The sequence below is a fragment of the Melanaphis sacchari genome, unplaced genomic scaffold (assembly GCF_002803265.2).
Source record: "Melanaphis sacchari strain LSU unplaced genomic scaffold, SCAv2.0 Contig129_pilon_pilon, whole genome shotgun sequence".
In the NCBI taxonomy this organism is placed as follows: domain Eukaryota; kingdom Metazoa; phylum Arthropoda; class Insecta; order Hemiptera; family Aphididae; genus Melanaphis; species Melanaphis sacchari.
The window spans coordinates 384694-407955 of NW_020270526.1; the positions used below are offsets into that span (position 1 = coordinate 384694).

At 28.5% G+C, this 23262-nt stretch overlaps 2 protein-coding genes across 9 annotated transcripts in view; one reads left to right on the forward strand and one right to left on the reverse strand.

Moving 5' to 3' along the window:
* Nucleotides 1-33: 33 nt before the first annotated feature.
* On the reverse strand, nucleotides 34-12126 carry LOC112591100 (tubulin-specific chaperone E). Of its 6 annotated transcripts, none has more exons than XM_025334768.1 (11): nucleotides 12029-12126; nucleotides 2737-2944; nucleotides 2480-2674; nucleotides 2222-2410; nucleotides 2007-2157; nucleotides 1814-1938; nucleotides 1632-1740; nucleotides 1415-1546; nucleotides 1169-1325; nucleotides 890-1107; nucleotides 34-178 (listed from the first exon to the last, which is right to left on the reverse strand). In XM_025334768.1, the coding sequence occupies exons 2-11, from the start codon at nucleotides 2931-2933 to the stop codon at nucleotides 86-88; spliced, it is 1566 nt and encodes a 521-aa protein (XP_025190553.1). In that variant the 5' UTR covers nucleotides 2934-2944; nucleotides 12029-12126; the 3' UTR covers nucleotides 34-85. The 6 variants fall into 6 exon arrangements, with proteins under 6 accessions (XP_025190553.1, XP_025190551.1, XP_025190549.1 ...); XM_025334766.1 differs by lacking the exon at nucleotides 12029-12126 and adding an exon at nucleotides 3633-3724; XM_025334764.1 differs by lacking the exon at nucleotides 12029-12126 and adding an exon at nucleotides 3298-3626.
* Nucleotides 3831-23262, forward strand: part of LOC112591099 (WD repeat-containing protein 47) — a 47286-nt gene continuing 27854 nt past the window's right edge. Inside the window, exons 1-3 of one of the 3 annotated variants that reach the window (XM_025334760.1) lie at nucleotides 3831-4103; nucleotides 7694-9178; nucleotides 9257-9404. In XM_025334760.1, coding sequence (XP_025190545.1) covers nucleotides 7713-9178; nucleotides 9257-9404 — 1614 coding nt within the window. In that variant the 5' untranslated portion in view covers nucleotides 3831-4103; nucleotides 7694-7712. Of the gene's footprint in view, nucleotides 4104-7693; nucleotides 9179-9256; nucleotides 9405-13217; nucleotides 13291-17731; nucleotides 18013-23262 lie in introns of those variants that run through there. The other 2 variants (XM_025334763.1, XM_025334762.1) reach the window with 2 other exon arrangements.

Genomic DNA, 23262 nt, shown 5'->3' on the forward strand with positions numbered 1-23262 from the left:
TAATATTGTTAAAAGTACAAAAAACAAGTATTTAAAAATACAAATAATAAATTAATGATTAAAAATTAAGACTGCATTATTATTTTCACCATTTAATTAGTACTGTGTTTCCATCTTCAACAGAATAATAGTCTAATGTTTGATTCATGTTTTCCATGGGATATTCAATATCCGGTTTCTAAAAAATAAGAAGTATACAAGTATAATAATTAGATTATGTTGTTAATAACAATATAAATTATAAATATATTTGTTGAGAAGAGAATGTTTTATTTAGATCAGTGTTACTCTCAAGAATAATATCAGACATTTTATGCAATACATAATATTAAACGTGTATTTATTAGCTGATATATTTTACATTTATATTAAATCATATGTTTTTAAAATATAAAACAGTTGTGAGGCCAGCTTTATGTTGTATGTTTAACAATAATGTTCTGCGGTGAATAATAAAACAGAATAGAGGATGCGTGTAATAAAAATAAGAATGCAAAGTTAGATTAAGCGGAATGGCTCTAAAGATAAAATAAGAAATTAATTCAATAGAAGTGGTCTATACTATTTAGAAATGGCACCAAGTATAGTCTATAGATAAGTGCAGGAAAATAAGTTTAAATAATTCGGTCAAGATATCAGGAGAGGTTGCGTGGAGGCTGTGAGAGTGGCTAAGGAAATTAATTTAGGCAAAAAGAGAAGGTAAAGAAGATAAAGAATAGAGAATGACATAAAAATAGCTTGTGTAAGTAAGAAAGAGGAGGGAACAAAGCTTTTCGGAAATATAGGACAAGGATACAATGTATAACTGATAGTGAAGGGCAAATGTTTAAGAAAAACAGTAGTATATAGTAGTAATAATAATTTTTAGTTAACTACAATTTAAATTTACCTCTTTTGTTACGTATGAAAATTCAAGTTGCCTGTTGCCTAGACCAAATAAACGTTTTCCAAGATCTTTGAAACGATTAAGAGTCATAGTAATTGGAAGTGTTTTTATTATTACATCCTTTTCTGTATTCGATTCTTTACAAAAGTTTACAATTCTTACTTTTATTGTCTTTATTTTGTTTGATGTGTTCAGGTCTTCCGAATAATCAGAACCATATTCTAAATAAGAATTATATTGTAAACATTTGATATGAAATAAAATAGTAAATTGATTATTTACTAGCAATGAGTTCCATATATCTCGGGTGTTTGGTTAAGAATTCAGCTCTTTCTTCTGCACTTTTTAATTGTCTATGCCAAATCATGTCCAAATCTTTTAAGAAATCTCTTTCATTATTTTGTCGTTCTTTAAGTGTAATCATGGTTCCATTTAACATCTAAATTAATCATTAATTTCAAAATAATATAAAGTTTAAAATATAGTCTAATATAGTTTAGTTCGATAAAGACTTATACATTAGTTTACCGTTAAATTAGCAATTCTTGCTATTATTTGTAAAGTGTAATTGCTAACACTCATTCCTTTAAGTAGAGGATTATTTTGAATTCTTAAAGAACATAACGTTGGTAGTTTATTAAGCTCACACAATGATTCAAACTTAAATAAAAAACATTTTTTTTTTTTTTTTTATATAAATTTAAGAAATAAATAAATAAATAATAAACGTGGAAATCTGTCTTACATATAATAAGTCATTGTCACTGATCATCAGAAATTTAAGTGAAGGAAACGATGATGGTACAATTTGAATATCTTTTATCCCATTTCGATTGACATTTAAACATTCTAATCTGATAATTTAAAACAGTTGGTAAAATATATTTTTTATTATTTTAATAATGATTGATAGGTATTAGTTATTACTTTGGTAAAAAACGCAATTTATTGATTTCTTGCCATGATAAACTATTATTTTCCAGGTTCAAGTACAAAATATTCTCCATGGCCACTGAAGGTCTTTCAAGTCTATCGATATTGTTATCTGGGACCTTTAAACGGTTTAAAATGAGTTATATTAACAATACAGTTTAATTTTTAATTAACTCTATATGTATACCTCTAACATTTCAAGAACTGGAAATGCTTCAGATAAAGTCATGATTTCATGCCAGCTGTAATTGAGTTTACCTAAAATAATTTTCTTCAAGCATTTAAAACATTCCTTGAAGTGCGGATTTATTTCTTTTGGTAAATCAATAGTGTTAAAGCTAAAAATATGTTATATCAAAATGGATTGTACAACAAAGTTAACATAACAGATTACTCAATTACCTTAAATTTAAGGTTGTTAAATGTTTTAATTGTCGAGTTATTTCTGATACTGTTTCCCAATCAGTAAAACAATTATTACAAAGCTCTAAATTCTCAATATTTGGACAACAATCTTGTATTTCATCTGGTTCGCCAGCATCCGTTATACCATGATGACTTAGACTTACATCAATTAACTTATCAAAACATCTAAACAGTAAAATATTGTGCGTGAGTAATAAAACGAATAACTGATGGACAAAAAAATGAAAAACTTACGCTTGCTTTTTCTGAATTTTTTGCATTCCAACTAGTTCAAAAGATGCCATTTTAGACTGTTTCATCAATGCCATTATCTCCTGATGAACATTATCATCAAAATCTTGGCCATATTTACTTCGAAAAGCAGTTATAAAACTAATGCTATTAGGTATCACTTTTTCTAAACGTACAAATGATGCCCCATTAGGATGTCTAAAATTGACACATTTTAATTAATTGATTTGAAATTAAAACACTTAGCTGTATATACTTACAAGGTTTTAAAATATCTGATGCCGTCATGAATTCCATCATGTTTACCTCTGTTTGGATCATCCCATTCGACTCCCACCCAAATATCTTCTGTTCCAGGAATCGGACCGACATATCGAGCAAATCCAGTGTATGCACCAACACTCACTTTTCGGCCAACTCTCACAGAATCACAAGCATTGCTTTTAACAGAAGCCATAATTTAACAATCTGTAAAATAAAAAAAAATGAAGAAAAACACTTTGGTCAGTATTAAGAAAAGTAAGCCCTATAGAGTTTGAATTAATATTAAAATATTTTCATTAATTACTTATTACTCTTTAATACTGGATGATTAACATAAAACGACGATAAAAATAGTTCAATTTTAAAACCATTAATAATCTATATGAAACAAATAATTGAAATAACTATAAATTTAATTAAGCTGTGTCTACGTCCTATATCAAAGACATCCTTAAGCTTTGGAGAAAATTGGAAGTTTCAAAGTTTTTGAACAAAAATAAATCGTTAAAACGGAATTCATCTCATGAGCCATGTCATTCTTCACGAGACACACTTACATAGATTTCCTGATAACCAAATGAAATGGTATGATTATAACTTTGTGTGGGCGCGTGACGTAAGGAACACGACTCGCATAAACTAATATCATAATCAAAGTTGAAATAATTTCAAAGCATAGCAATACATTCATAAATGCATTTGGGTCTTTAGGCGCTGTTTTTGGTCCATTTTTTTAATTAAAATATCTATGGAATAATCTATAGCGTTCTACGATTCATAGTCTTCGATGTGAACTGACGAGAGCTGTAAAAGTGTAAAGTGTAAAGTGTAGAGCTGCTGTTACTGTTGATGTGCGCAGACACGGACCGAAACATAATTCTTATAAACACACCATGGTGCTCAAATCGTATAGATAACGACGATAACTTGTAGTCGGCTGAAGTCGTTTTTTGTTTATTATACGTTTTTACCCGAGTCCCAGAGTCAATATTTTTTATCGCTATCGACTATCTAGAGGCAGCTGATTCAACTCGATAGTTGTTATCACATTCCGATCGTGATAACTGGTAATATTGTTATTTGTTGATGTTGAGTTTATTATTATTTTTTTTTTTTCGTACATTCGAATGAGTAGGCGTTCCATTAATATTACTCAATAACGATTTCGGATTTAAATTTGTCGGTATTTCAAGATCGCGAATTCCTACGGCCGCGGTTTGGGAACGTCCGTCGTGCTTACAAAGCCCCGAGTTTTGCCGACCGATTTGTCTTGCGGATAATAAATAATTATGGCAGTTTATTGACCTCTTGTCTGGCATTACCTACGCATAGATTCTACTCGTCAACAATTATTTTATTAACGGTACGTTGTTAATTTGTAGTCAATTTGTAGTGTAATTTTCGTGAGAATAATGAATATGCATGTGTGTGTGCAAACTGTCAAGTGTATTGAATTATTGTGCTATCCAACTAGGTGCTTAAATATTTTATAAAATTGAAAAATAATACTTTATAACACAACTATTGAACATAAATTATTGTGATTGATATTCTCCCTTGTAAAAAAATATACATTGTATTTACACAGTAATACAACAACACAGCATATTTGATTTATTGAATAAACATTGAGTTTTTTTTTTATTTTTATTTTACCTCACCAGCCTTTTATATTTCATGAATATATATATATAGGTATTTATTTACTCATTTATTATGTCAATAGATAGTAAAACCTAATACATACCTTTCTTTCTAATACCTATTTATTGTTATACAAATATAATATTTTGTTTCTATTTTACCATTTAAATGAAAAAATAAGTTAGTTAGGAATAATTAATGTACTACTAACTATGTTGTTTATATAATTTTTATACTCTATTAATTTTATAATTTTTATACTCTATTGATTTTATATTTTTTATAGTTTTTTTGAAACTAAAAATGAAATTATGTTTTAAAACAATTTATGACATTTATAACTACTTATAGATGTTTTTCTATACTGCTCATATTCTTACATTATTTAAAAATCAAATTTAATTTCTTTAATGCACTGTTATTACATTTTAATTAAGAAATTATGACTATTAGTATTTATATTTTATATAGGTAGGTAACAAGTGCAATGATTATCGAGTTAGTTAGACAGTATTTATATTACAATTTATATAATCTAATATATTATTAAGTATTTATATATTGTCTATTATATTATAAATACAGTTAATTTAATTAACTTTTGCCATTGAAAATTTTAAAACATTGTTTATAAATAATGAAATATTTGAACTACAATTGGTTATTTACCATTCAATGATATAATGGAAGAATGGTTTTAAATAAATCTATAATTTTGTATACTGTTTTAAACTTTTAAATAATTGGTAATAATAATGGTGATAATTATATTTAATTTACCTATGTAATTGTTTGTTTACCTCATAACTTTATCCTAAATAATATAATTAAATAAAAATAATAAAAATTACTAAATTAAATTTAAACAATGACTGCATTTTTAATAAAATAATTAATTTATGTTTGAATATTAAAAAAAAATAGGGAAGTTATACCAATTAAATATAGTTGTAATTTTAAGAAATTTTATAAAAATCATCTCTTTACTGTTGTTTATTAAGATAAATTAATTTTAAATTTGAATATCAATTAATTATCTATATTTGAGTAGGTAGTCATTAGAAATTAGAATAAAAGGTGGGAAAATATATGTAGAAAAGATGGGACATATAGTGACTATCTATTAAATATGATGCTCACAAATGTTTATTACATGACCTTCATTTTAAATAGATAAAGCAATTAGATACATCTATTCATGGGTCCATTAGATTTAAAGCCACTTAAAGAAATTATATAATTATTTAATTAAAAAAAAAAAAAAAAGGTATTCATGATTGTTATAAAAAAGATTTGTAAAAAGTTTATTGGATTTTAATAAGCCAATTGTTGTATTTATTTACATTATAACTTTGTGGGTTTCATTTTGGTATTTGATTGACTTTTTTTAATATCAAGGAGCAAATATAAATTATTTATTGTATAATGTCTTCCATGAAAAATTTTATGTGTTTAAATTAATTTTAAGTTTAATTTAATTAAAAAAAAATAATAATTAATTATAAAAAAATTTGATGTGTTGTAGAACTAATATTTTATTTCTTTTCTTTAAAACTTACTTTTTTATTTTTTATCATAATTCAAAGTTCTATTAAACACTTTTTATTTGTTTTTTAAAGTTGAATGCGGTTTTATGATAATCACTATTACAGTAATAATATTTATCTGCTTTATATTTATGAAGTGACTAAAAAACCAATGGACTTCAATACATTAATAATTTGTTTGTGAACTAGTCTCTTATAAGTAGGTTATAACTTATAACTTATAAGCAATGTAGTTTACCTATAGGCTATATTTTTTACGGTGTTGCATATACAATTATTTAAACATATGTATAATTATTAATGCTGAAGATCCAGTATTATATAGGGTGTTTTTAAGTCTTGATATCAACTCTATAAAATAATCATAAACAAACTAGTTTTATTTTATGTCCAAAAATATCATTTTTACTATAAATAATAATTAGTAACTTATTTATTGAATTAAGTATAATGTAATACATTGAACATTTTTAATAGTTTATATTTATTTTAACCATGATAATTTTTAAAAAGATAAATGTTTATGAAAATTAAAAATATGATATTTTAGGGGTTATAATGCATATAATTTATTAACAATAAACAAAATAACTAAAATAATGTATAAAATTCAAACCGTAGGTATTATATATTTTATTACATTTCTAGTTTTTAATGGATTACTTCACTTTTATACATGTGTTGTATCGTACATTGTACATCCTGTATATAAGTTGTTTATAAATTAAGCATAAAATAGGAACTGGAACATTTTTTTTTTTAAACAACACTTATTTTAAAGAAATTAGTTTAGTTTTAGTATCAGACGATAACTGACCGCAATAAATTATATTTTTTTCCTTTTCGTTAAACATTTAAAAATTATTTGATGTATTGGTAATGATAACAGTTGTTTAAAATGTAATTTATTTCAATATACTTTTAAAAAATATGCATAGAAAATTTATTTCAAGGTTTGTAAATACATATATATTTTTATTACATCTAGTATTGTGTTAAACTTTCCGAAATTAGATATTAATTTATATACAAATGTATTATAAGGGTCTACAGACTCTATACACATTTTAATTTGCTTAAGAGCATTCTATTTTATTTACCTACTTACTACAAGTGTATTACATTACATTATTTATAACATGTATACAGATACAAATGTTGTTGTAACAGTCCATTATTCTCTAGAGAAACATTGTCATGTGTCTTTTTGAATTACTCTAGAATAAAACTTTCATGTTACAACCCTCTATCTAATATTTTTCAATGTCCAAAAGTTTCAGGATAAACATAACTATTAAAACGAACTTGCGCACTGTAATTTTTTCTTTTTCTCTAGTTTATTTTAAGAATATATTACTCAGTGTCTTGTAATCTTTCTATGTTTAAAGTTTGTTTTACTAAAAATGTATTTAAATTAAAAGTATGTACAGTGATATTGTGTTTAGTGAATGAATCAATTAAATGCTTTAAAGTTATTTAGGTTTGTAAATTATTTTATATTGAGTTTCTTTTTTTTTTTTTTTTGTTATTAATTATTCATTTGAACTATATGCGTCTTTATGAAACATGTCAATTATAGCAAGGGTATATTTGTTGGTGTACTAAAATAAACCAACAGGAAAGGAGTGTCGGCGAGAGCACTCCTTTACTATTTTTGTATAATTGTCTGGCAGTGTTGTTTGTTTCCTTACTTTAACCTGTTCACTCTTAGTAAATTAAATTAATATTTTGTTGTTAAATAAAAATGTTTTATTATTTCTAGATTGCGTATATGTTACGTGATGCCAACTGCAAAGATTTCTGTACGGGAAGAAGATATTATTAAATTAACTTTGGAGTTTTTGCATAATCGCGAACTTCATATATCTCAATTAAGCGTAGAACGTGAAACTGGTGTTATAAATGGAAGTTATTCAGATGATACGTTGTTTCTTCGTCAACTTATTTTGGACGGTCAATGGGATGACGTGCTTGAATTCATTCAACCATTGGAAGCTATACCAACTTTTCCTACCAATAAATTTAGGTATTGTATCCTTAGACATAAATATGCCGAACTGATATGTATGAAATCAGAAGCAACTGTGATTGGAAGTGTAGATACTGCAGTAGAAGAGGTAGTTAAAGTTTTAAATGAGTTAGAAAAAGTATGCCCTACTAAAGAGGAATATTCTAATCTGTGTTTAATGTTAACATTACCAAGACTATCCGATAATTTAGGCTATAAAGATTGGAATCCTAGTACAGCAAGAGTACAATGCTTTCAACAAGTTTATCCTCTTGTAATGAAATTTTTACCTTGTGACAAAAAACCTGTTATGCCAGATGCAATAAATGACAGACTTATTCAGTTAATTATTAAAGGAATGCTTTATGAATCGTGTTGTAATTTTTGTAAATCAAAAGCAGTTGGAAGTAATCAACCTTTTGGACCTAACGTTTTAAATTTTTCACATATATTTAATGGATCGGAAGGTTATAGAGATACAGATCTTAGTTTGATGTCATGGCTTCAAAGCATTCCAGCTGAAACTTTTATTGTGCCTTTTGAACAAAAAACTTTAAATGTCGAACTTGAACAATTAGAGAGACCGTCTTTGGAAACATCATGGACAGAACATATGCTTGTCACTCCTATAAAGCCAAAACAATTTCCACATTCTGCAATGCCATTTACTAGACCACGATCAGCTGCCGATATTATGTCACGTTCCTTGCTGCCAAACCTTGACCATACTTCTTCGTCATCTCTTATATCATCTATCGGAGTACCTAGCACCCCGTCAAATTTGGTAAAATCATCTTTTGCTAGTTTTCACTTAACAGGACTGAAAAGTAATACACCCATGACTAGTTCAGTAGACAAATTATTTGAAAGTGAAGTTTTCGTGAATAGTATAAACGGAGAGTTACCATCTATTACCGAAGTTGTGACACCTGTAAAAGAAAATAAAAAATTTTTTTCGGAATTATCGTCTCCAGAACCTGGAAGATCATCAAATTCTACAACCACGTCAAATACGACCAGATCGTCTAGAAGAGATTCACTTACTGATCGATATCAATCTTTGTCTATTAATCAATCTAGTACTAATTTTGATATGCAAAATAGTCAGTGTGATTTACTTAAGGAGTATCAACGACAAAAACAAAGATATCACGATGCCTTACAAGATCAAGAACGAGAAAGACTTGAGCTTATAGAGCAATTGCGTAGCACAGAATCTAAACTTCAAGAAGAAAATAGGTATAGTATATATATATATAATAAGTAAAGTGATTATAATATTGTTGAAGTTATAACCATTGTCATTAATATTTTTAGTGAATTATCAAATAAAGTTGTTCTGTCTGAAACGGCAACATTTTCAAAAAACAATGCAGCTAAACCTCCAATCCCTACAAAAGTAAATGTAACTAATGGAAGTAAAGGAGAATGGATTCCTGAGACTGATAATTTAAAGGAAATACAGGTAAGAATTTGATATTATTTATGTTATATATTTGTAATGGTAGACTGCTAATTAAATATTAATTTTATATTCTTATATTTTTTTTAAATTTATTTTATTGTAATCAAGATTTTTAAATTTAAAAAATTGAAAAAATTAAGATATCATAATCTAATGAAAATCTACCAAATTGCGTAGATATTGGATATTTAATATTATTTAAAAACATGATATAGTATTAAGTTATTAGATTGATTTTTTTAATTTTATTAAAGACTCAATTTTTATTCTTATGTAATATTAATGAGTGTAATAGATCAGCTTGATCAAGGAGCGCAACAAATGTTGACCATACCAATAACATTTTTTAAAGTATATAGTTGTATGTTTTCAAAATTATTCGTACGTTATTGGTGTATGGAGGCTGGAATATGCATATATTGTCAGTTAATAGAACGTTATAAAAAATAAAATTAAACAATTAGAAACTATTCGTTTAACAGCATGCAGGTGATTATGAAAACAGACACTTAAAATTTTGTAATTGAATAATTCATAAATATGCTGGAATTCTAAATTTGTAAATATATTAACTTTTACCGATGAATCTACTTTAAAAAAAAATCCGCGCACCAATTGAGATTGATCAAATCATGCGATTCGCGTTTTGCTAACACGTTTATTTTTACGAAATCAAAAATTTAATTTGCTTTAGCGTAGTCGAATTCTAATCAATTTTAACATTTTTCTTTTTAAACAATTTTAAAATACATCTTTCAAATAAAAGCTATTTTTAAAACTTTAAAAGAATAATTTGCACGAAAAATGTGTTTTCTGAGACATATTATAATATAGACATTGGTAATATACAATGCACGCATATCTATACTTTGATGTTAGTGTCATGATTAATAAATAAAATCACTAATATTAAAAATAATATAGATCTTCAAAAAATGTGGTTCTCCAGAGATATTTTCTTTTAAATTGCAAATATAACACTATAAATAGTACTAATCGAACAATTAATTCTGTTAATAATATAAAAGATACTAAATGTTATATAGCTCTATAGGTGGTAAATAGGCGTATGTATTATATACTCAAGGATAATAATATGTATTATTTATTTGTGTTTTATTTGCTCTTGATAGTTTTTTGTTGGGCGAGGTCTACCCACTGATAAGGTAAGCCTTGCCTACTTGTGCAAAAAATTGTATTGTGTGAAAAAATAGTTGATATTATCAACAAATTAACATAGATGTATTAACCATTTATTGATAAATATTTATACATCTTTAAAACTTACTAATAAATTCTATAGGTGGTACAGATTATTCTAATCAATTAACTGCATGGCTCACGTCTCACTGATTTACGTCTTGTATTTAATTCAACCTCAATTATCATATTTTAATTATTCTTTGCCAATTGTGATGAAATGAATAAAAACTGTTTAAATATTACTTATTACCACAGAGTAAAAAAAATAAAATAGTACTATTACTACATAATACATATTATTATTTAATATGACTTACCTACCATTGAATATTTCATTATCATTTTGGTTATAGGTACTGTGGTAGTCAGATAAGTAATATTTTTATTAAAATATTTTGTAAGTCAATTATTATACGGTATGTTCTGTCTGTTAATAAACGTTTATCGTTAAAAAATATTTTTTATTTAGGTAACGGTTTTCGTTAATTTTATTTAAGTATTTTCTCGGACGAAAAAAGATAGATGGAATTTAGCGAAAGTGTCGTATATACTGACTCTTGTATTATTGGAGTGTTCTTTATATGGGCGCGGGCGGTGTTTGCTAGTGCACGTTCGCAAAATGTGTCGTTAACGACGCATTCCTTGCTGGGGGCGCCGGCTTTGAACGATGCTGCGCAGTTATACAAATTCGAACTTCTATAGGCGTGTGCCTGAATTTCATTATCATTTCTACGCCGCGTCGAATCTTGTAGACTATTATAGGTAACACTTATAACTAATTATAGGATACTATCTAGTATTCTAGTATCTACGCGTTCAACAATTATTCACCATCGACCGCGGTATGGTGTGCATCAACCGCAGGTCATGTAGGACTAGCTGGGTTTCTTAGTAGCTTTGTCTATCACCTGAAAGGCGTTATTACATTATTTCCGCTCAGAATCTGCGTGATAACAATAACAAAATCACAAAAATTATAGCTATAATAATGGGACTTATTATAATATAATTATAATGGAACAACGTCGTTACGTACATAACACTGCACAGCAGTGGCGTGCTGAACGGTTTTTAAACTCGAGGCAAGAGACATATTAAGACGTAATCAAGGACTCGTATGCCCAAAAACACGACAAAAAAGAACAAAAAAAAATAAATAAAAAAATACTAGAAACTAGCTGTTTGTTAAATCTGTCTCATACCTTAGGTCACAAGCATCACACACACACACACACACACACACACACACACATCCATTTATAAGATTTGGAGCAATCTCCCCCTCAAACCAACTCTCCTTTTTTCAGCACGCCACTTACATAAAACGTTTACAAAATAATAATAATAATATTAATAACGACAACAACAACAACAACAACAACAACAATAATATTATATATATATATATATATATTATATACGTGCGGATTAGCTGGTTCGGACTTCGCAGTGTCGCCGACTAAGACGCATTCCTCCCCGGTCGTCGCGGTTATATTGTTATAAACCACACGTAGTTGACGATTTCGCAAGAGACTGCGCGCGCGCGCCGCCGGATCAGCCGCCGTAGGTGCGCGAATGACAATAATAATACAATATTATCTGTTCGTCGAACGTCGTAACAATATTATGCGTCACAACAATACGCGGCGGCGGCCGTGGCCGTGGACTGCTGCGCGGCGCGTGTGCGGGGGGGGCAGCGAGTAGACCGGCGGGTAAACGAGCTCGCGGGCAACCGAGCCCAATATGGTCGTCGACAGGCCACCGTATCGCCGCCGCCGCCGTCGCCACCGACTAGCTATACATATTATTTGCCATATGTTGTGCCTGGCCCGCGTTCGTGAGGCCGCGCGGACCTTCAATATCGTTCGCGTTACCGGACGCTGCACGTCCTGCGTGTCGTTTGCGCGTTGTCCGTCTGCTGCGTGCAGTGTTCCATAGCCGGCCAATACAAATCTGCCATCGACGGCCGTTCCGGTTCCGCGTCCGGAACGGCAGGCGGTGCACATCGCGTTATCGTCAAATGACGGCCATCCGCGGTGCGCTCAAGAGGCCGAGGCCTGTTCGATGACGGAAAATCGGCGAGGAGTGCGGCGGCGACGAGCCCCCAAACCAAGTGGGTCGTCCGTGGGAAAAGGTGGCACTTGCCGTGACGGCCGACTGCGACGTGCACGCGTCGGAGCCAGCGCCCGCCGGAAGTCCGAACACCTCACTTCCCACCATCACCACCGCAGGCGCGTGGTCGTCCGGCACCGCGGCCGCGGTGGCTGCCGTGCCGCGACGCGACTCCGTGCGCTGTTCCATACGCGGCCAGCATGCGCCGCGATTCCATCGTGCTCCGGGCTCCGTTGCCGCGACACCCTGTCGCCACCATCCGCCCGTTCCCGCCGTTCGCGCCGCGACGTTGCGTCGTCCAGCGTCGCTGCGCCGCGGATTCCGTCAACTGCGCGTCGCGACTCGCTCGTCGTCGCCGCCGCATCCTCGCCCGTCCGCCGCGGCTTCCCGGCGCGGTGCGTTGCGCCGCGATTCGAGGGCGCCGTCGAAGGACCTTGACGGCGGTGCCGGTCATAGCGGTACTCCACCGACCTGTTGACTCGGTGCGCCGGAACTCGTAACCCGACCGTCGCAGGGCTCGTCCGGTTCGTCGGCCGGCTGCGAAGATCCCATCTGGGAGGAGACCAGCAGGGTAAGTCTGGTGTTGTATATATATATATATACTTACGTACCGCACTCGGTTTATAGTGTTTATACACGGCGGCTACGCGCCCGCGCAGTTATGAGCGTACCTCTTTAAGACGAGTGCAAAGCGAATTATGTGTTGTTGTTGTTGTTGTTGTTGTTGTTATTATTTATCTCCTTCGAATCGATCGTTTGGGTATACCCTGCAGGTCTCGTGTTCTCGTATACCTGATTATATAGACAGACGGTGTATGCTGTACGAAGTGATTCTCTGTCACGGGTGAAAACTATTAGGTATGAACGATTTTTGACAATATTCTCGAACTATAATATCAACGAGTGTTTCAAAATATGAATTCGATTGTACTTTTCTATTAATTTTTTCATGTTTATATATTTCAATTTCGTGATACGACTGATTTTCTTCAAAATTGGTAAATGTATGTACCTACATATACCTACGTTCAGTCGTTGAATATATCTTGTTATTATTTAAACTGTTATTTTACATTTCAATCGCGGAACGGAACCAAAGTCCAGTTGTATTTTATTTTGCTTAAAATTTGAATACACGATCTGTTAAAATTATTTTTTGCTAATAAGAGTATGTCGAAAAGAGATTAAAATACGGTGCACACACAAAAGATCCGAATTATAGAATCCACATAAAGCGGTGTATTGAGTAATACTCAAAAAATGGAAGTATATATATCAAATTAAATTTCATATTTCGTTAAAAACGCCATCCATTTTTTTATTATGTTTTTTTTATTTTTAAATCCTCAATTGCTCAACCATAATTGTTTTTAAAATATTGCCGTTTTATGGCTATTGTATTTTCAAACATACCAAATCTTATAACAACCACCATTACCATATTTGTGATTGTTTTTTCAACAATATCGATATTTCTAGACCGGCTACTGTGTTGTATTTGTCCATGTATCTTATATTATATATATATCTGTATAGACGATAATACGTATTGGCCAAAAAATCTGGTTGTTAGCATTGTACGTGACTCGATACGTGAGTATTATAATATTGTGTCACGCGTCTGTATTAAGTGAAGAGAGTCGACGATAATCAACAATTCAACATCATATCGTTACTATAGTCGGGTTGTAGGTACAACGACTGCAGGGAATGGTCAAACTAAGGAAAATTCGAGTTTTTTAATGATGTTACTCTCACCATGATGTATATTATTATAATATATAATAATATACATATGTGTATATATATATGCATAGGAATATAAAGTACACGTAAGGGTCCTGTAGATTCTTGAGAACCGTGGACAATGAGAGTATAAGACACTGTGATGGTCAGTAGGTATGGTGACTGTAACGTTTGTTATTTTGATTATTTATTTCATTATTACTACTACTATACTATTATTATTATTTTATTGTTCGTTTATTGTGACGCCTTATAATCACCGAAGAGATGTTGACAACGTCAATTATTTACGTGCGTGTTTGTGCCTCTGGACACAGCAGATGAAAACAATTTTTGGGTCATTGGCTCTGTATATAATATTATATAATATATCTATAATTTTGGATATTATATCTTCTTATAGCTTCGAGCAGTAGAGCCTATGCGTTATTGTTATTTTCAATCTTTTAATAACGATAGAGCTATAAAATACGCGTGTTCTATACATATTACAAATATTGCCTGTGTTGGTATATTTTTGGGGTTTATTTTAAATGTTCATGTATAGATTTTTATCTCAAATTATAAAAATGATTTTCAAATAAATTGATAATATTCTATTTAACGTTTTAATAGTGTACCTTCACATATAGGTACAATGGTATTTTATATAGTTTTGTAGTAATAGGTGATAGTTAATTTGTTAAACTGGAAAATAATTAGTTATTTATTTTATTTTAATTATCTTTACTTTAAAAGATTAGATATTAGTCAGGTTATATACTATTGGTTTCTATATGTTTAACAAAGTGAGGTCGAATATGTTTTTTTTTTAAATCTAAACTACGTGGCAATTAGAAATAATTACTAAGTTAATAATAAAATCTATTAAACCATACACTTGTCTAATGTACAACATATTGTATTCGATTCTTCATCATTATATATTATAATTGTATGAGTTCGGACGAACATTTGACAGTAGTAAATACTGTTTAATAACAATAGTTTATTGGTCTCAGATAAAACATAAGTGTCTATGATAGTACCTATAGCTTTGTTTTGAAATTTATTTTTAATTTTAACTCTGAAATTGTATTTATAAGATAACATAAAGTTATGTTCAAACTTTTTTCTAAATTGTCTTATATTAATATTTATGTTAAGTATATTTAATTACAACTTTTAATACCACTTAAATATTTGAAGTATTATCCAGGTTATATGAAAAACTGAGCTCTGTATTTTTATACTAGTTTTATTTTCTCTCTATAAAATACTTATTAAATCATTCTGTTTAATGGGTATAGTTGATAATGTGGGTAGTATGCTATAGATCAAACGCATTACTTCAGTTTTAATTTAAAATGTTTAAAATAATGTATAATTTGTTTAATGCTCGTCAAAATAAAAATAAACTGTTTATATCTCCTTTCATATTTTTTAAATAATTAAAAATAATAACAAGTGTATCATTATTTTTTTCTTCCCACGTAAAATAGATAATAGTCCTACGTTATACATTTTTGTATTCTGACCCGGTTTTTTTTTTATCGAGTTTTCATATTATACGGTTTTTACCAATTTTGTTCAAGCTTATTATAAGTACTTTATAATATTTAGTTATGATAATATCCGTATTCTTGACATCAAAAAGTAATAACTCTTAAGACTTGATCGTTTGTTTTGATTTTGTTTACGTGATTATAATCATGACATATAATTAATTATGATAGGTAACAGCATCTTATAAATATTTTTAGTGTACGAGATGAACTTATCTCCGTAAATGTACATTATTTTTGGTGACATTGGTATCCACACAGGATTTTTGTCGCTATCAAGGTTTACTCAAGGTCTATGCCATACCAGAAGATGCGTGGTATGTAGGCGATTGTATATCATGTCCTTACAACTAGCCCACATGACTTCCACACCTATGTGTGCATATATATTAGATATTTGTTGTCATACAGGCATTTAGCCGTCAATCCATGATTAGTTAGTGTTGGTCAAGGATTACATTACGGAAACGTTCAGGAAACTAAAATGTTCACACTAGTTAATTACTAGTTGCATTCTTGTATTAATCCATAAAATATTGAAATATTTTTAGCAGCGTTCAATGGTATATCTCCTATTTAGGAACAAACATATTATCTAGTAATTATTCATAACTTTTGTTGTTCGTTTTTATGATTATCGTGATTTAAAAAAATACTGATTTTATTTTATTGCGGCCCACTGCAGGTGTATTGTAATATGCCAATGTATACAATATACTATGTATAGGAATACGACTATACCACTATAGAGAAATGTTTTGTTTTTTTTTTCAACATTTATATATGTACTTGGTTACTTATTGTTTTACCGATTGTGATTCAAACGCAAACGTTCGTAAATATTAACCTGCAACTTATTACAAAATATGTATTCAGATGGAAAAAGTTTTTATAGGCAATGTATGAAATACTATATTTTATTTCGTCTTAACGGAACCGTATACTCATAGCGGATTTCTTTCATTACAAAAACCGGTTTGTTTTTTCGTGTTTTCCAGAAACAACGGATCCCCCCGTCCATCGTACCCTGGTATGGTGGTATTCCGTAACCCACAGTGAAATGATTTACATTTCACGCACAAACGTGTACACGACACTACCACTCCGGTTTGTTAGAAACATAATAATATTAATGGATAATGAAATCATCATTGAAAATCGTAAGAATCTGGTTTTTTTTTTAAATACTTTTGTCTTCTCTAATCATTTAACGACCGTGAGTTATAAACGTTCCGAGCTTAAATTGAAAGATGTTCAGGGTCGTAAAATAACGCCAAGTCTTCCAAATTGACTGTCTCTAAGCCACGATCTCTACATATATTGTATATGCATACCTATATTATATCCAATGCTTAAAACTCTATATATCCAATGAATGTTTCACCGACGAGAGAAGAAACGCTTTAAACGACGACTGCAGTGCTATAATATTTTGTATTGCAGCATTCGCCCGGACCAATAATATTACTGCTTATATATATACGTATACATAGTGCTAACTATAATATACAACTATTACCGCGGTATAGGTCGAACCGCCCCACACTCCGCTTTGCCAACTGTGTTCATAACTGCTGCGGTTGTTGTTTTCATCGACGTCGACGCTGCGATGGGAATAGCTCTTCCGTCGAATGAAAGTAGAACACTCCGATGATCAGTCGACCTGACCAGAGATTTTACACCGTAGTTTTCCCTCAGTAAACGCGTGCCGGTTCCGTCCGACGAATCGTCGTATTGTAATAGTGTAATATGTGTAATGTAAGCACGTACACTGCAGTTAGTCTGTCCGTCGTGTCTAAACTTATCGCAATAATATAGGTACTTGAAAATCGTTTTCGAATCAAACGTAGTGTTCTTCAGTGCAATAATGATAATAATATAATCATTCTATTTATAAATTTTAGTTGTGATCACAATATTTTTCCTTTTTTTAATTTGTATATGAACCAGTTGTCTAAAAACAGTAATTAGCCGTCAGTATCCACATATTACATCCAATGCAGGTAATAATTATAAATAATTATTATCTTTGTTTTCGAAGCAGTTCTATTAGAGTTTTGAGTTTTTCTCCATTAAGCCCACACAAATCACACATTGAAATGGTGTATAATATCCGCACACATATGCGTTGGTTTTATTTAAATTGTGCAGAACTCACGCAGGTGTCATATGTTTACTTACGAGAAAATATATTATTTTAATTATTTATTTTTAGGATATTATCTGTCCTATTGCCTGTTATTTTGCGTATTATAAGTGCGCATTTAGATTAGTCAATTTATGTTAATATGTTTATTCGTATGGTATGTATGTATGTGTGTAAGCATATATGTATTTATGTCTAATGTATATGTATGTTTATGTTTTTCTATGTTTGTCTATGTTTGTTAGACTATATGTGTATAATTTACATACAACAATATATATTTATGGGTCCACGTGTGGGTGGCAATAAATCTTTATTCGCCAATAAAAATTTGGTATGCAAATTTTTGATAATCGCTTATACTTTATTTAATAGGATTGTATGCTATCACAAAATGTTTTATTCGTATAGGTGACGATAGGTAGTAATAAGTATATATTTAATTTTTAAATATTATTTATTAAATTAACATATCTTTTTTTTGCGATTGCATCACAATGTTTATTTTCTTGGGTTGCTAAATTATAATCTTAATATTACAGTTTTTGGTTATTATTATTGTTATTTTTAACTATATGTTAAAGCTTTAGCAACGATGGATATTAGTCTAGTTTTAAACTATATATATAGCTTGTAGATAAAATAAAATAACGTTAAAAACAATTGTTTTGACTTGAATTTATATGATGGAAAAATAAACATATTTCTTCCACATTTTCTTCGTTAAGTGCGTGTTGGAGTGAGACTTGGTTAATAAAGATTCTTGGTATTCCAGTTTATTTTGCGCATTTTGGTGACAATGTGATTGATTGTAAGATTCCTTGCATGTGTCACATTTATTATAGATGTGGGGATTATTTCTTTGGTGACAAGGAAAGAGTACATTAAGTTTCTGTGTCTTATTTTGACTCGGTTGATTACTATACTTTATCTCTTCTTTCTAAAGTTAAGGAAAAATTCCATTTTGTTTTATATTTCTTAATTTACTACTTGATTTGTATCTATAGCGAAATCTGTAACATCGATTTAAAACATTTATTTTTATAAAATTACTGTGAAGTTTTTGAAAGTCTTTATGATAAATGTAATTTAAAATAGATTTAAGTATGTTTTATTTGATTGAATTTACATTTTGTAGTAATGGTTTTGATCAGCAATTGTTTGGTAACGTGGATTAACATATTTAAACTTCTATTTAAAAATAAAAAATCTAAAGTTTAAGTATAACAAACAACAGATTGTTACAATATTTTTAAAAGATTTTATTAAACTACTTTATTTTGTTTATTTTTATTATATATGCTATACAAACACAATTTAATAATAACACTAGTAGAAAAAGATAAAAATAAACGATTTATTTAATTTTATAATTATAACTTTAATAAGGCACCTATTATAAGTATTAATTATTTACGTTACAATACACATACGTGCATTACCTGTTGGCTGGTATCATCATCTATGATTCATGTCCTACAATTACATATTCAATTTAATAGTACCTATGTACAATTCATATATCGTTTATTTAATCTAAATTAGTTGAATATATTAAACTTTCATTTTGGTATAATATTATTTGAGTAATTTATCTTAAAGATTTTATTATTTATAAATATTATGATAAATACAATTATTTAATTGTAAAAAGATAATATAATATAAGGTATTTATTAAAATATAATTGTGAAATTAAAATTTTTAATTCTGATAAATTAATTTAATATTTTTATTGTACGTTTATTGAATAAAAATTCACTAATTAAAACATGTTTTATATTAATTACAAGTATGTTTTGTAAATTTCAATAAATAATATAAATGGTCGTTATGTTGGCCATTGGGTTATTTATGTGGATAAAAGGAGGTTTAATTTTTAATATTTTAAATTCTGATTTTTTGTAAATTGAAATTCGAACGAGCAGTTTCTGAGTAATTATTCAGTTTAATTAAACTTTATGCTCTAACAGTCATATACTTTAGTCTATAATAAATTATGACATAGGTTTAAAGTAAAGATGACTTTGATTTTAAAATGATCGTAATTGATATTAATATAATAACATTTTTATAATTTCTAAATATGTCTGGATATATCTATTTTTTTATGTAAAACTATTATTATTTTGATTTGTACAACCCATTATAATGGCCGCGGAAGTATGATACTATAAGAAAACATCCACTGGTGTCAATGAAATAAAATTTTGTATTTTTTTTTTTTTTTGTGATATTTTGATTTTACTTGGAATTTTTTAGATTAAAATTATGATTTCATTTATACAATATATTATGCTATTATTACTTAGTATGAATTATTATTCACACATTTGATTTTTATTATGGTTTTCCATATAGCTAATGAAATTTTGACTTTCAAGTTTAGTATAGATTTAAAATTCTCAACAAATCTATAAAACAAAACTTTTACTTATATTTACATACATTTGAAAATAAATAGCAGTTTTTAAAAAATATGTTTAAGTATCTATTTTCTCTCTTGGTAATTACATTTATCATACATTTTAAGTTAATATTTAAATATTATACCCGGTGAGTTTTGTATGTGTCGAATATATTTCATTATAAGTATCATTATTATTTATTGTGAATATTACAGTATTAAATCCTTTTAATTTTGTACATATTAGATATTTGCTTTCACTATTTTTTATGATTGACTCGTATGATGTATTGCATAGATTTTAATGTACAGGGGCAATTATAGTACATTTTTTGTTACAGAATAATGTATTAAACTCTACAATATAACTCTTAACATTGAATTTTACATTACGATACAATAGTTATGGATATTTTTTGGATGTTTGCCTAATCATAATATTTGAATATGTATAATAAATAATATTACTGATTTATTAATTAGTTAAAAAATTATTGAATGAATAAATTTAAAACCGTACATAAATAATTTAACAAATTAAAACTTACATTGTGAATAGTTTAGTTATTAACGCAATTAATCTAAATTCTAAAGTATGATTACTGTTGTATGTACCCAGTGTTGAATCCAGGTATTCTTCTTTTGCACTCCCTGACAAATACAACTCAACAAAGTATACCTATTTATTAAATGCACAAATGCACAATACTCATTACGAATATCGCATCTAATTTCTAAATTGTAAATTGTAATAATTAATAATAGGTATAATTCATAATATTAAAATGTATCACTATTCCTAGCCCTCCTAGAGAAATTGTCTGGATTCAACACTGGATATGCCCGACAAGAGTACACCGTTTTAAACTTCTTTTCAGTTCAAAGTGAAAAACACCCAAACAAAAATCTATTTTATTTTATAAATTGAAATATTTTTGTATTATGCATAATATTATAATATTTTTTAATTGGTAATTACTAAGTAGTATAGTAATATACCTTTTTATTAATGTATATTATATTGCCTAAACTAACTGGATTAAGGGGCCAATATATTATATCATTGTTTACGATTTATGAGAAGTTCTATATAGGCATAATGTAAAATGACATATTATGATATTAAACAATATAATTAATATTAATAAAAATATCTATAGGAAACGCTAAAAGTACCTTACACTATTTTATAACTTTGTTTTTTTTTTTTTTTTTGCAAACCAAATTCGTAATCCTATAGTAATTAAGTCGTACTTTAAAAAGTATATCTTAACTTTTCAATAATACATTTTTGGTCATTTTTTCCTCTCTATAAATAATACAAACCCATTGTATAAAAATAAATATACACATAATATTTGAAAATATAATATTACATTTTATTTGAAAGTGTAATATTACATTTTATTTGAAAATAACTCAGAAATATTAAGCATTTGTCATGCTTCGACTACTTTGATCACTATAGAGCCTGTCGGCAATTATTATTTATTTGGGTATAGTCATTAGTAAATAATAAATTATAGCAATGAAAAAAACATCTAAGTATACATCGGTCAACTATATTGGTAATTTTTAATTTTTTTGAGTTGATCCTAAAAAATTTAAAAATAATTAGTTGATAAGAATATAAAAAATATTAATTACTTTAATTCACATAATTATTTCATAATTTAAATAATAATAAATAATTATTTTTTGAAAATGTTGTTTTTTAAAAGTGTTTATTGTTTATTATAATTTACGTGAAATCCAAACTAAAACTAAATCATATTCTATTTAATATATTTAATTAATTTGTATGCAATTATCACATGATAATTTAAGTATTATTTTAATTGATTTTTGTTTCCTTTTATTTAATTTGCAAGTACATTATACATATACGTATTAATACTCATAGAAAGCGTGGAATTTTATAAATTAATTAAAAATGTAGGTACTTATCTATGTCTGAAAAATAATTAAAATTATAGTCTTAATTTATAACAAAATACATAAGATTTAATGATCTTATTGAATAATATATATTTAATTCATTATGTTTATTGTTATACATTTTTAAATAATTTAAATATTTCTTTCATGAAACTTTTTACTTTTTAGATAAATACTTTAATTTCTAAACAAAGCATGTATTTTTAAGTTAAGTTAGTTTTTTTAATTATTTTTGATGATATTTTAATATAGTTGCTGAATAGATAACCGACATTAACGAACTAATCGATGGACCTTAAACATATTATTAGAAAATGTAGTTTTTTATGAATTATAACTCATAAAATATAAACAAAATATTGATATAAACTAATAAGTATGTAATCAGGATAATATACTTTTTTTTAAATTATATTGATAAAGATATGTAAAAATTCCAATTATAATAAAATATCACTTAGTTATTTTAGATTCTAAATTAGCGATAAATGCATTGAGTTTGCATAATGTTTTTTTTTTTACCTTCATATTTTTGAGCACACAATTTGTTAAAATCTTCAACTCCGAGGCTACTTTATTTTAGCAAGTTTTTTCTAATTAATATTTAAGAGAAGAGACATTAAAAGTAATAAACTATTAGTATTATTTCCTTAATAATTGAAAAAAGACTTTCTAAATATCAGGAAATCGAGAATATTAAATTTATGTAACACTATAGTTTCAGGCAAAATCGATCTGGATTTTTTTGTTATGGTTCAGAGA